Source organism: Carica papaya, chromosome 7 (assembly GCF_054855325.1).
Source record: "Carica papaya isolate Zhongbai chromosome 7, ASM5485532v1, whole genome shotgun sequence".
Lineage (NCBI taxonomy): Eukaryota > Viridiplantae > Streptophyta > Magnoliopsida > Brassicales > Caricaceae > Carica > Carica papaya.
In genome coordinates, this window is record NC_142315.1 from 2,818,859 (window position 1) to 2,831,815 (window position 12,957).

Consider the following 12,957-nt stretch of genomic DNA (forward strand, 5'->3'; position numbering starts at 1 on the left):
CATTCTACTGGTGATATTCTATTTGTGTGTCTATATGTGAATAATCTCATCTTCACAAGCAAGAATCCAAGTTTGTTTGAAGAATTCAAGAAAAACATGTTACTTGAATTTGAAATAACTGATATTGGGCTCATGTCTTATTATTTGGGCCTTGAGGTGAAGCAAATGGAATATTGTATTTTTATTTCTCAAGAAGGTTATGTAAGAAAAGTTTTAGAGAAATTCAAAATGTTTAATTGCAATCTTGTGAACATGCTTATAAAATATGGAGTAAAGTTATCAAAGTTTGATAATGGAAAAAAAGTAGATCCCACTCTCTTTAAAAGTCTTATGAAAAGTTTGAGATACTTTATATTTACAAGGCTTGATATTCTTTTTGCAGTTGCACTAATAAGTCGTTTTATGGAAGCTCCTACCACCTCCCGCATGAATGTTGTTAAAAGAGTTCTACGTTATCTTAAACGTATTATTAATTTTTGGTTATTTTATTCATCTTCTAATGAGTTCAACTTTGTAGGATTTTGTGATAGTGATTTCGCTGGAGATATTGATGATATAAAAAGTACAACTGGTTTTGTATTCTTTATAGATGATTGTGCAATTACATAGAGTTCTAAGAAGCAAGCCATTGTTACACTATCAACTTGTGAGTCTGAATATGTGGCAGCAACCTCTTGTACTTGTCATGCTATATGTCTTAGAAGATTATTGAAAGAACTTCATTTAACACAAGACGAAGCTACTAAAACTATTATTCACAATAAGTCTCCACAAGCACTAGCTAAGAACTCGGTATTCCAATGAACGAACCAACACACAAACACAAGATATCATTTTATTAGAGATTGCATTGCTAAAAAAGAAGTAGAACTCAAGCACGTAAAGACTGGAGATCAAGTAGCGGATATTTTTATAAAACCGCTCAAGTTTTAAGTCTTTCAAAAGTTACGCACTAATCTTGGATTGAAAAGGAGATTTACAAATTAAACGGAAGTGTTAAAAATTAATTTATAAATTAAAATATAATTAATTAGTTTGTTTGTGGTTGAACTTCATAAATTAGAGTTTTTATATATTTTTTGGTTTGGTAGATGTTATAAGTTATAAATTAGATTTATTATATTTGTTGGTGGTTATAATAAATTTTAATAGTTGTGATAGTGCCCATAAATTGGTATGTACTTTAAGTATTTTTGCAAGAATCACAATAAAAAATCTTAAGTCTTCTCATTAGTCTCTCTGACCTCTTCCTCTTTTTCTAACAGTTTGTTGCAGGAAAATGAGAAGCATTTGGAAGCTAGAATTGAATGTCCGTGTTTGGTTTTAAGATTAGCTCTGGATTGCTCTGCAGAGTCGGCTGAAGATAGAGAGAATATGACAGAGGTTTTAGCAGCACTAAAGAAGATTAGACAGAGGTTTCAGAAGAATACTGGACGGAGACGGTGACTAAAACCAAACATGCCATTCAAGTGACACTGTGATTTCCATATATATATATATATATATATATATATACACACACATTCTCATGGATATTATAGATAATAATGTTGAAAATACATACTGTCTTTGAAGTATAAATAAATTTTCATATACTAAAATCAAAATTCTAGTCCTATTTGTCTAAATTTATTTTTAAAATTATTTGCGTGTTAGACGAAGAGCCTTAATTTTTAATTAACGATTTCAGAATGTTGAAATTTAAAATGTTATTGTTCTAAATTTGTGCCAATATTAGAGTTTATGAAAAGAGTTGTGAATTTCTAAAATAATAAACTTTTATTAAATCTTAAGAAGTTTCACAAATTTTACGATAAAATTTGTATAAAATAATAAACTTGGGTTACGTAGGTTGTTGATATAGGAGACATTTAGGAATGGGGAAGAATAGAAAGAATACGTACGGGGGTGGTCAAAATATATACATACACTTCATATATGCATTATATTTACAATATGTAAACGGTATATTATACGTATATGCAGTATAAATAGACATATATAATATGTACAATATACAGTGTTTCCTATATATATATATATATATGCACTATGACCTAACCCATTACCGGAGTCGTCCATTACAACTTCCAGTGTAAAAGAATCACCACCAATATCGCGTCAAAAAGTAAATTAATGTTTGACGCGTTATTATCGGTGGTGAAAGCTTGTGTTTGTAATTATTTCGCACAAGAACTTATTATTGAAATTTGAAAGTTATTATATACAATCTATACAAATTCTTCCTGATATTTTTCAAATTGTTTATTTTTTCTGTTAAAATATTGAATTTTCTATCAAATCGTTTAAGTATGTGTATATGTATGTATAAGGGGTAAAAGTAAATTGTTGTGATGTATAAATATTGTACTAACTATCTTATTTTATTAAAGGTATAAAAACCTCAATTTCATTCGTCAGAACTCTTAAGATTTTCTATCAAACTCGTTGTCTTTCTCTCGTTTTTTTTTCTATATTTGTTATTTATTTTTCTCGGCAGATCACCATAGATAAGCTTTCTCAACAGCTTTAGAATAAATTGTTGTACGTCATAAAAATATATGATGGTGAATGATAATTCAAATCAATTAAAAAGCTCGATTTTTCACTAAAATCCGTTCTTGTTGGGTAGAATCATTTTATATCGTTTTAATTTGAACTGCCCGCATTACATTAGTACCAACAAAGGCTCAGGTGCACTATTTGTTACTCAGTTGCTAGTTGCAATCAACTATGACACTTGAATAAGATCGATGAAATATGTTTTACGATTATAAACAAATTAAGGCTTATAAATTGAAGCTTAAAGAAGCCAACAAATTTAATAAACCCACTTATAAAATACTAGTTACGATCTAATCAACTCATTATTACCTACAAATAAGATGCATTATTCGATAATATCAAATGTAGCATGTTCTACACAGATCGAGTTGAAATAGAGACATACATAGCAAACGTAATAAAAATTTATAAAATAAAATAAAATAAATTATAATGAGAACCTTATCGAAAACTAAGACGATGTAAGTATTTATCTTTTAAGACATAAAATTTTATTTGGTGATTTAATAAAATATGATATTACACTTTATTTGATATTTTTACTTACTATTTTTCTAAAAATTTATGTAATTTTTAATAAAAATAGACATAAAATACAATTAAACTTAAATATTTTTTTTTATAAAGAGAAATTAAAATATTAATAATCTTGAAAATAATTTATATTCATAATTAAACCTAGCATAGCAATAATTGAATAAAACTATTCAAAATTGTCTTGTGATTGATTTAGTATAAGTTGGTTCCAAATTTTCAAAGGAAAAAAACAAAACAAGTTGGTCCCAAAATGAACCGAAGTGCAATAAATTCCTAGTACCACATTCCCTTGTCTCTGCTTCCTCCGACATTCTACCTCGGCCGCCTAACATGCATTCTTCCCACTACGTTCCACTATTCTTTTTCCTCGTACACTTCCTTCCGCCTGCTTTACCTTCCAAGCTCGCCAATTTGGCCTCTGATCAATCAGCTCTTCTTGCATTCAAACACCATGTCAACCCTCAAACCATCTTATCCCACAATTGGACCGCCTCTGCCCCGGTCTGCAACTGGGTTGGTGTCTCTTGCAGTCCCCGCCATGGCAGAATCACAGCTTTGGAACTTCCCGACTTGTGTCTTCAAGGCACCATCCCTCCAAATCTAGAGAACCTATCTTTCTTAGTCTCCCTTAACTTGAGCAACAACAGCTTCCATGGCCATCTCCCCAAAGAGCTCACCCGTTTGCGTAGACTCAAGTTCCTCGATTTATCTTTCAATCATTTGAGCGGTGAAATCCCATCAGATTTTGGTGATTTACCAAAGATTCAATCTTTATTTCTCCGTAATAACAGTTTGACTGGTACGATTCCAGCTTCTCTCTTCAATATCTCAACTCTGGAGTCTCTGTCTTTGAGCTACAACTCCATTCAAGGGAAGATTCCGTCCAAGATTTCTGAGCATCCAAATATGAAAATACTCGATTTGGGAAATAATAAGTTATCTGGGTCCATACCTTCAGCCATTTTTAATGTATCTTCCGTGAAATATATGGATTTGTCGTCTAATATGCTGTCGGGTAAATTACCAGATGGTATGTGTGATTCACTTCCGAAACTTGAGTTCCTATCTGTGAGTGACAATAAGTTAGATGGGCAGATTCCTCCCAGTCTTGGAAGATGTGGGAAGCTTGAAATTTTAGGACTTTCAATCAACAGGTTTACAGGGAAAATTCCAAGAAACGTAGGCAACTTGACCAAGCTCAAGGAATTATATCTCGGTGACACAAATCTAGAAGGTTTTTAATCCGAACTCTATTGATCTCATGGGTTCACTCTTTTCTTTCTGAGCTTTTTATTTAATGTGTTTTAAAAATCTGATTTTCACTTTGAAGTCTTCAGTAAACAACTCTTCCTAAAAGTTAAGAGTGCAGGAGTTGATAGAAAGTATGTCTAATGGCCTACACAGTAAAAGCGCCGGTAGAAGATCGGCAAGAGCTAAAAAGTTGGACTTTCTTTTCAATTAAACGGTGAAATCCCATAAAAAGAAAGAGAGATTGACTGATGAAGGTCTTATTTTTGCAGGTGAAATCCCCCAGGAGATTGGTAAACTTTTAAATTTGGAGATATTTGCTGCAGAAAGTACTCGGGGCCTTACCGGTTCTATTCCACCTTCCTTCTTCAACATTTCTTCCTTCATAGAGATTTCCTTTCAAAACAATAGTCTTTCTGGTAAGTCGAAGTACGTATACGTACATATATAGATATGTGTATGCGTGCGTTAATACATATTACCATCTTATCTAGCTGTTTTTGATAGTGGGTCCATGATATTTACATATTTGGTCTAATAAAATAAGCTACATGCTAATGCTTACCAAGAGAAAGTATCTGCAGGTGAGATACCAAATGAGGTTGGAAACTTACAGAATCTCCAGTACTTGAATATTGGCGAAAACCAACTGGTAGGTCACATACCTGCTGGCATCTTCAATATCTCAACCATGACCTTCCTGTACCTACAAAATAACTTCTTATCAGGCTCACTTCCATCAACTATAGGCCTTGGCCTACCAAATCTTGAGGAGATCTTTCTGTGGGAAAACAGTCTCACTGGAATAATTCCAGAATCCATCTCCAATGCTTCTGTTCTCACTATTCTGGACTTGGCTCAGAACTCATTTTCAGGTCAGTTTCCTAGCACACTTGGAAATCTTAGATTCCTCAGGTTGCTTTATCTTGACAGTAACAACTTGACCACTAAATCTTCTAATGGCGAATTTAGAGGCCTCTCATCTCTGTCAAATTGCAGAGACTTAAAAACTTTAGAGATTTCAAATAATCCCTTGAATTGTAGTCTTCCAACTTCCATTGGTAATCTCTCTACAACCCTTCTATACTTCCATGCCAATAACTGTAAACTCAAGGGTCATATTCCCATGGAAATTGGTAATCTAAGCAACACAATCATGTTGGCCTTGCAACAAAATGAATTAGTGGGGTCTATTCCAACATCTGTTGGAAGATTACAGAACCTTCAAGACTTGCGTCTTTCTATAAATAAGTTACAGGGGTCTGTCCCTGGGGATTTGTGTCATTTAAAAAACCTGGATGCATTGTCATTACATGATAATAATCTTTCAGGAGAGATACCCACATGCCTATCCAGTATGGATTCTCTTAGATATCTCTATTTAGACTCCAACAACTTCAACTCCTCCATACCTATTAGCTTGTGGAGCCTTACCTTCATCCTGGAAGTAAACTTGTCCTCAAACTATTTAACTGGCCCTCTCTCAGTAGATGCTGGAAACCTGAAAGTTATGACAGAGTTTGATTTATCAAGAAATCACATATCAGGTAATATACCTAGCAGCATTGGAGCTTTGAAGGATCTTAGCTATCTTTCACTAGCAAATAATGGCTTTCAGGGTCCTATTCCTCGATCATTTGGAAACTTGATAAGTTTGGAATTCTTGGATCTCTCTAGCAACAAACTTTCTGGGGTGATTCCCAAATCTTTAGAGGCACTCTCATCTCTCAAAGAGTTTAATGTGTCTGCCAATAGGCTAGAAGGAGAGATTCCTTCAGGAGGACCTTTTCGAAACTTCTCACAGCAATCTTTTCTGCACAATTATGGCCTGTGTGGTTTGCCTCGATTACGAGTTCCACCCTGCAAAACTGCTGGCTCTCTCGAAGGATCTAAGAAAGCTACTTCCGCTGTATTGAAATATATTTTACCAGTTATTTCATCAGTAATATTGTTGGTACTAGTGGCCTTTGTTGTCATCGTTACAAGGTCTCGTAAGCAAGTGGATGTACCAGATCAAGGAAGTTCCTTACGTCGTGCAACATGGAGAAGGATTTCTTACATAGAGCTTCGACGAGCCACTGATGGATTTAGTGAAAGCAACTTGCTTGGCATGGGGAGTTTTGGTTCAGTGTATAAAGGGGAACTTTCAAATGGAACTACAGATACCGTTGCAGTAAAAGTTTTCAATTTGCAATTTGAGGGAGCCTTCAAAAGTTTTGATGTTGAAACTGATATCATGCGCAAAATTTGCCATAGGAATCTTGTCAAAATCATTAGCTGCTGCTGCAGTGGTGATTTTAAGGCCCTGGTTCTTGAGTTTATGCCTAATCGAAGTTTAGAAAGCTGGTTGTATTCTCCGGACAGGGGTCTAAATATCCTAGAAAGGCTGAATATAATGATCGATGTTGCATCAGCTCTAGAATATCTACATCATGGTCATTCAACCCCCATTGTTCATTGTGATTTGAAGCCAAGCAATGTGCTACTAGACAAAGATATGGTCGCCCATGTGAGCGATTTCGGCATAGCAAAACTGTTAGGAGGAGAAGAGTCCATCAGGCAAACCTTGACGCTTGCAACTATTGGCTATATGGCTCCAGGTGATGTTTCTGGTTTTCTATCATGATTAATGGTTGTTAATTCTCATTGCATATACGATTTTGGCATGGCAAAATTCTCTTTACAATGTTATAATGTGATGTAGAGTACGGAACCATGGGGATGGTTTCTACCAAATGCGATATCTATAGCTTCGGAATTCTGCTGATGGAGACATTCACAAGAAAGAAGCCTACGGATGAAATGTTTGCAGGAGAACTGAACTTGAGGAGCTGGGTGGAAATGTCGATTTCTATTGCAGATAAAACAAGCTGTGATGTTATGGATGCTTGTTTGTTGCAGGAAAATGAGAAGCATTTGGAAGCTAGAATTGAATGTATGTGTTTGGTTTTAAGATTAGCTTTGGATTGCTCTGCAGAGTCGGCTGAAGATAGAGAGAATATGACAGAGGTTTTAGCAGCGCTAAAGAAGATTAGACAGAGGTTTCAGAAGAATACTGGACGGAGACGGTGACTAAAACCAAACATGCTATTTAAGTGACACTATGATTTCCATATATATATATATATATACATTCTCATGGATATTATATATTGGCGAGTTTGAGTTTGACTTTCTAAAACTCATTGAACTGGTGCCGTTACGTGTGTCGCATTTATAGTGACAAGTCGTGTTCAGATTTGGTAAAACTCGTACGGTAACTACTCCATTGTTGTCCTTATTCTCAAGTCTACCATCGCTCTGGTTAGTCTCCTTGGGCTTCTCCTGAAATCAAGCACAGGCAGCGGCCCTGCACGGCCCATATAGCAGCAACCTTCTTCTTCTTTGTTGTTTTTAGGTATGGTGTTACAACATGAATGAATCCAATTAAATAAGTTTTTATTAGAAAATACTCAGATCAAAACAATAAATAATTATTATTTCATTATGGGCATAAGAATAATCATATCTATTTCATAAAATATGTAGAACTATTTTATAATTTAGTATCAATTGTTTGGTCATTTTATATTTATAGAAAGAGCAACCCTATATGTAATTGTTACAGTTTACAAGACTCTAAAATCCTAAAAAGATGAGAACAGAAAAACAAAACAGGGGAAGAAGAAGAGGATGGCTGCAACAACAATGTAAGTTTTATGCAGAGAAGAAAGTGTTGAGGTATTTCCTCACTTTCCTTCTTTTATTATTTTTGATAAATTTTATCAGATTGAATCGCGAAATATTAATTTCTTACAAAGATCGAACAATAAAATACTAATTTCTTACAGAAATAGAGACATTTATATATAATACACATACATAGCATACAGAGGAATCTGCATTGTTTTTTATGACAAAATAAAGATATTCAGATGAAATTTTTGAGTAAAGATATATTGTTATTATACGCCAACACTTGAAGAGGCGATTTGGAAATCTGGTGCAGAGCAACAATATTTCTCCTGCTGTTCTGATACTGTTTGAAGGGTAAAGCAATGTGAGAGTTGATTCTTAGCTGATAATCTTTCTTCCATCCAGACCTTACATGATGAGGAAGTTGAGGAAAAGAATGCTGCTTCCATGGTTTTGAGGGTTGAACAGCTAGAGGAAGATAAATTGCTTTTTGGATGTCTTGAAGAATTTGTTTGTCTGAATCTGTATCATAGCGATTGCAGGAGTGGAAAAACATTTGAAACACTTTGAAAATTGATAAATGGAGATGCTTGCAAGATTTAGACATGTTACTTTGATAATCCATTAGAACATGTTCAAGGAACTCTTTGTTCTTTTTATCAATTATATCTTTAACATATGCGACAGAGCCTTCAATCTTAACATCTGGATTCTCTCTCGTATGGAGCAACACTGAGTTCAACTTTCCTTGCTCCTGTTCTTTCTGGAATGGAGTAAGCTCCATTAGTAGATACCATAAAACTTCTTGAACTATATATATATGTTGTGTATTAAACTAATTACCCTATTAATACTAGATAGTGTCTAGATTGAATTAGTTAATTACCTTATAGCTTTGAGTATCATTCAACAAACGACATATCAACATGAGTAATTCGGTAACAGTTTGATATTCATGAGAGAATGACTTGATTATTTGTTTAGGTAAACTTGGATCCATGAGACACGCAGCTAGAAGAACTAAAGTGTGTGCAGTAATGGAGATCATGCCAGTCTGCAGGTATTCATCCATGGATGGTATGCATTCGGTCTTGCTCCACGTAGCTTCCGTCAGCCATGACATGAATGCTTCTCTCCACTGGCCAATCAAATGTTGCATGTTAAAGAATTCGTATAAATGTATATATGTTCACAGAAACTAAATCTTACTAGATCCTGAACGTGGTTCGTTATATCAATCCCTTGGTATTGGAGATATTTTATTGCAAAGTCTGTAACAAGATCATCAAGTGCATTGAAGATTTTCTTGCTATGACCACTCAAGCCATTCGAATCCCATCTGAAATTTATAATATATAATAATGTTATAATTTAATCATCCCAAAAATATTTCTTAAGAAATTAATTCGTACTCACACACATATATATATATATATGTATATATATACACCTTTGAACTGCATCGGCAAGGATTCGCAAGTCATGTAAAGACCCTTCCATGTCGAAAAAATCATCGGCAACTGTGATGAGGATTGCTGCCTTGGCAACGGTGGTTCGCATAACGGAGTAATGAGCTAATGCAGTGGAGGCTGCAATGGCAAAGTAGGAAAATGTGGTTTTTTCCCGAGCAAAACTCATATTATCAAATCCCCACTTTCTTGTCCACCTTTCCCACAACAACGCCAGTAAAGAAAAAATATTCTTATGAGGTAATAATTAAATATATATTTGAGTGAATACATAGAATATTTTGCAATATTTATTTACCCTTTTAGCTGATGATCGAGTTCATGTTTATATATTGATTGTCGAAACTGGAAGTTTTTCATAGCGAGCTGGATAAGTTTGTCGTTTTGAAGATTGGATAGCCTGATGTCATCAATTATTATTTATAATATCAGTAATACCCACAAATTTATGCTCATACTATTATTCACATATGTATGTATGTATGTCTGCGTGTAGCTATATATATATGTATTTATTTATAAAGAGAAAAGAGAGAGATCCAAACTTGTGAAAGGATGCTTTCCCCATCCAGCAAGCATTCGAGTCTTTCTGTTCAATCCACATTCTGTGTTCAAGGTGCTCCAACCGAGCAATCCATGGACTTCTCAGTTCATACTCAACCTGCTTGGAAAAATTCTTTTTGAAATTTTCTAATTCATAAAAATATATAAGCAATAGATTACAATGGCCACCCAATTTGAAATTTTCATGTAATTTCTTGGTCTAACCTTATTTTAATTTTCATGAGTTGTATGTGATCGCGTTGAATTTCAAACTATGCATGATGGGTGACAATAAATTTACCATTGTATGAAAATTGGGGACTGCACTGTCAAAATTAAACTGATTGGAAGAGGCAATTTGTAGAGCCTTGTGTAGTAATTTTTTTGAAAATGATCTTGCGTCCTCAACTTCATACTCCCCGCCAAACATAAGATCCGTTGCCCTATAAACATTAAGCGTGATAGCGGAGCAGCTTTGACAATTTTCTTCGATGTAATTCCGAAATTTTTCGTCATTTAAGAACCAACAAAACATCGCTATAAAAGACACATTTACAAATAAAAATTTATTTTTCTAATAACATTATTATAAATTAAAGATATAACATTTATTATAAATATTATTATCTTAAAATTTTAACTATAATTAATAGAACATACATGCTGATACATTGTATCCCTGCATCCGAAATATTCTAAAAGCTAACGAGTCCTTGTATAACTGCGCGGCTGAGTTCATTGTCATTACAATTACCTTCGATTCTCGATCTTTGTAGTTCCTGCTTTTTTCCCCGCATACAAAATTAAGCATGTAAATTAATTTAATTATTATATCCTACAAATGCATATATATATATATAATATTATCATAACAATAAGTCAATTTAAGGAAGAAAAAAAAAAAGAAAAAAGAAATGCTTTATTAGTTAATTAGTTACCAGTAAATTTGTTCCAAAATTCTTTCAATCTCATCTTTGAAATGTTCAGCTAATCCAAATCTTTGTAATTGATTAACCATGCAAAGCTTTATTAGCTCCTCGTCCATTGGATAAAGAGGTCGCACTGGGCATGCAAAACAGAATAAGTATCTCTTTTTTACTATAATTAGAATACATTTACGATATAATTTTCTAACGATAATACCTATAATACAATTTCTTAACAGTGACATGCAGTAATAGATTAAGCTTACCTCCATAATCAGAAGAATTTCGAACAAGAGATTTCAAGTAAGCTAAACTCTTCTTGTTCCCAGTAAGCATAAAAATTTTTGCAGTGGCAGCAGGCGATCGGAATAATGATCCATCATCACTCAACTGCTTAACCAAGTCTTTTTGATTAATTTCATATGTCCAGGGCAATGCTTCCAAGTATGATAATAGAGGATAACCGTACTGCTCGGACTCAACTAATTTCTCACTGTAAATTATTAATAAAAAAATTATATATACTCATCATGTGTGTGTGTATATATAGTTAAACTAGGCAATGCATGAGAACCTGTCGAGAATTTCTTGTCGTTTATAGAACATCTCAGTTACTGCCACATTGATTTTACTAGTAAAAGCAAGATGCAAACCATTTGAACGTGCAATTTCGATCATTCCAGGAAAAATAATGGCAAACCAACGAGGACAATATCCCTCATAAATGTTTTCTATAAATTTCTCTGCATTTTCTTCTATATAAACCAACCCTGCAAATGTTAATCGATTATATTATATAAAATCATAATTTAGTTATAACATATACATGTATATATATATATATATATATACATACACGTAGATGAACTTAGGTATGGATATATATAAATATATATATACCTTTCTGGATATTAGATTTTCCAGTATTCCATCTATTGAGTGCAATAATGCAAGAAAGAGTTGCAGTAAGAGACTCAATGGTGGGGTTGCCATGAGCATCGCGCTCCCCCCAAAACCCTTCTTCTGTCTGGTTTTTCAGCACCCAGTTCAAACAACCAGTGAACATGGGTCGAGCCGGTTCACTATCTCCATAGTCAGGGTCTTGAATCATGGCTAACCATGCAGTATCATAAGCAGAAGCTGCAATGAACCCGTGAGGATTCTCCGTCAAATCCTGCAACATTTCTTCTTTCACCTCCTTAATCATAGCCTGAATACCCCCAAAAAGTTGTGAAGACATCTCCGCAGTCGGTATGATTTATCTAGATATGAGTATGCAATATTTTACTAGTATATATATATATATATATGTGTATAGCTATAAAGAATGTTTGGCCTGATATATGTGTGTAGTCCAGATTTGGTGTAGATATAATAGATATATATATACAATGAAGAGAGGAAAACAACGAATTGAAATTATATTCGAAGGGTGATGGTCCTATGAAAATGTGAATACATTGACTTGGAAATGTGAACCCATCATCGTCTATGATGTTAACCTACCAAGTGTTTATATTATATTTATATCATATTTTCGTGTGATTTTAACATTTAATTATAATATACTTAAAATTATTTTTTAAAATTTCACATTTAATTTATATAAAATTAATATAATTAACGTAAGAGCTTGATGAGACATGATTTTATACAGTTTTTTTTTTCTTTTTTTTTTTTTAATAGAAGAGTTGATTAATAAATTTATATGGGGCCAAGAATAATCTTGTTATTAAGGGCGTCAATGATCAATTATAAAAGTATTTAAACGATTTTATTACACTTTTATCTTCTCATCGTGATCGTATTGGAAAATTTCTTTACATGTGTAACATGCGAATCAATTGTCAAAAGTCAAATAAGCAAGTATATTCAAAGTGTGTTTCTCATTGCAAAAAATAGCCAAGATTATTAGGAGAAAGTTATATATATATATATGTATAGTACAACCGATTATGTTGATTTTTTTTTTCTTTAAGAAGATAATATTTTTA

General features: G+C 33.5%; 2 protein-coding genes across 10 annotated transcripts; one reads left to right on the top strand and one right to left on the bottom strand.

Annotated features, from left to right (window-relative positions):
• The first annotated feature begins 3,327 nt into the window (after positions 1-3,327).
• On the top strand, positions 3,328-7,837 carry LOC110819786 (uncharacterized). Of its 6 annotated transcripts, none has more exons than XM_022049115.2 (5): positions 3,328-4,336; positions 4,623-4,769; positions 4,935-5,225; positions 5,898-6,950; positions 7,055-7,837. In XM_022049115.2, exons 1-5 carry the CDS (start codon positions 3,433-3,435, stop codon positions 7,420-7,422), a joined length of 2,763 nt encoding a protein of 920 aa, XP_021904807.1. In that variant the 5' UTR covers positions 3,328-3,432; the 3' UTR covers positions 7,423-7,837. The 6 variants fall into 6 exon arrangements, with proteins under 6 accessions (XP_021904807.1, XP_021904792.1, XP_021904814.1 ...); XM_022049122.2 differs by adding an exon at positions 4,433-4,542 and having other exon boundaries at positions 4,197-4,336; positions 4,935-6,950; XM_022049127.2 differs by adding an exon at positions 4,440-4,542 and having other exon boundaries at positions 4,197-4,336; positions 4,935-6,950.
• A 203-nt stretch (positions 7,838-8,040) lies between these two features.
• Positions 8,041-12,310, bottom strand: LOC110819826 ((E,E)-geranyllinalool synthase-like). 4 transcript variants are annotated; one of them, XM_088208644.1, is made up of 12 exons: positions 11,864-12,310; positions 11,538-11,733; positions 11,230-11,456; positions 10,976-11,099; positions 10,698-10,816; positions 10,339-10,574; positions 10,040-10,155; positions 9,793-9,894; positions 9,476-9,691; positions 9,235-9,364; positions 8,912-9,163; positions 8,041-8,788 (listed from the first exon to the last, which is right to left on the bottom strand). In XM_088208644.1, exons 1-12 carry the CDS (start codon positions 12,201-12,203, stop codon positions 8,261-8,263), a joined length of 2,586 nt encoding a protein of 861 aa, XP_088064770.1. In that variant the 5' UTR covers positions 12,204-12,310; the 3' UTR covers positions 8,041-8,260. The 4 variants fall into 4 exon arrangements, with proteins under 4 accessions (XP_088064770.1, XP_088064769.1, XP_088064771.1 ...); XM_088208643.1 differs by having other exon boundaries at positions 10,698-10,819; XM_088208645.1 differs by lacking the exon at positions 10,698-10,816 and having other exon boundaries at positions 10,339-10,480.
• Between the last annotated feature and the right edge of the window lie 647 nt (positions 12,311-12,957).

Coding starts and splice junctions, on each gene's coding strand:
- LOC110819786 (XM_022049100.2), top strand. CDS start 3,433: ATGCATTCTTCCCACTACGTTCCACTATTCTTTTTCCTCGTACACTTC. Junction 4,337..4,622: donor CGGTGACACAAATCTAGAAG/GTTTTTAATCCG, acceptor TTATTTTTGCAG/GTGAAATCCCCCAGGAGATT. Junction 6,951..7,054: donor TATTGGCTATATGGCTCCAG/GTGATGTTTCTG, acceptor AATGTGATGTAG/AGTACGGAACCATGGGGATG.
- LOC110819826 (XM_088208643.1), bottom strand. CDS start 12,203: ATGTCTTCACAACTTTTTGGGGGTATTCAGGCTATGATTAAGGAGGTG. Junction 11,734..11,863: donor AAAATCTAATATCCAGAAAG/GTATATATATAT, acceptor TAACATTTGCAG/GGTTGGTTTATATAGAAGAA. Junction 10,575..10,697: donor GGGATACAATGTATCAGCAT/GTATGTTCTATT, acceptor TGTCTTTTATAG/CGATGTTTTGTTGGTTCTTA.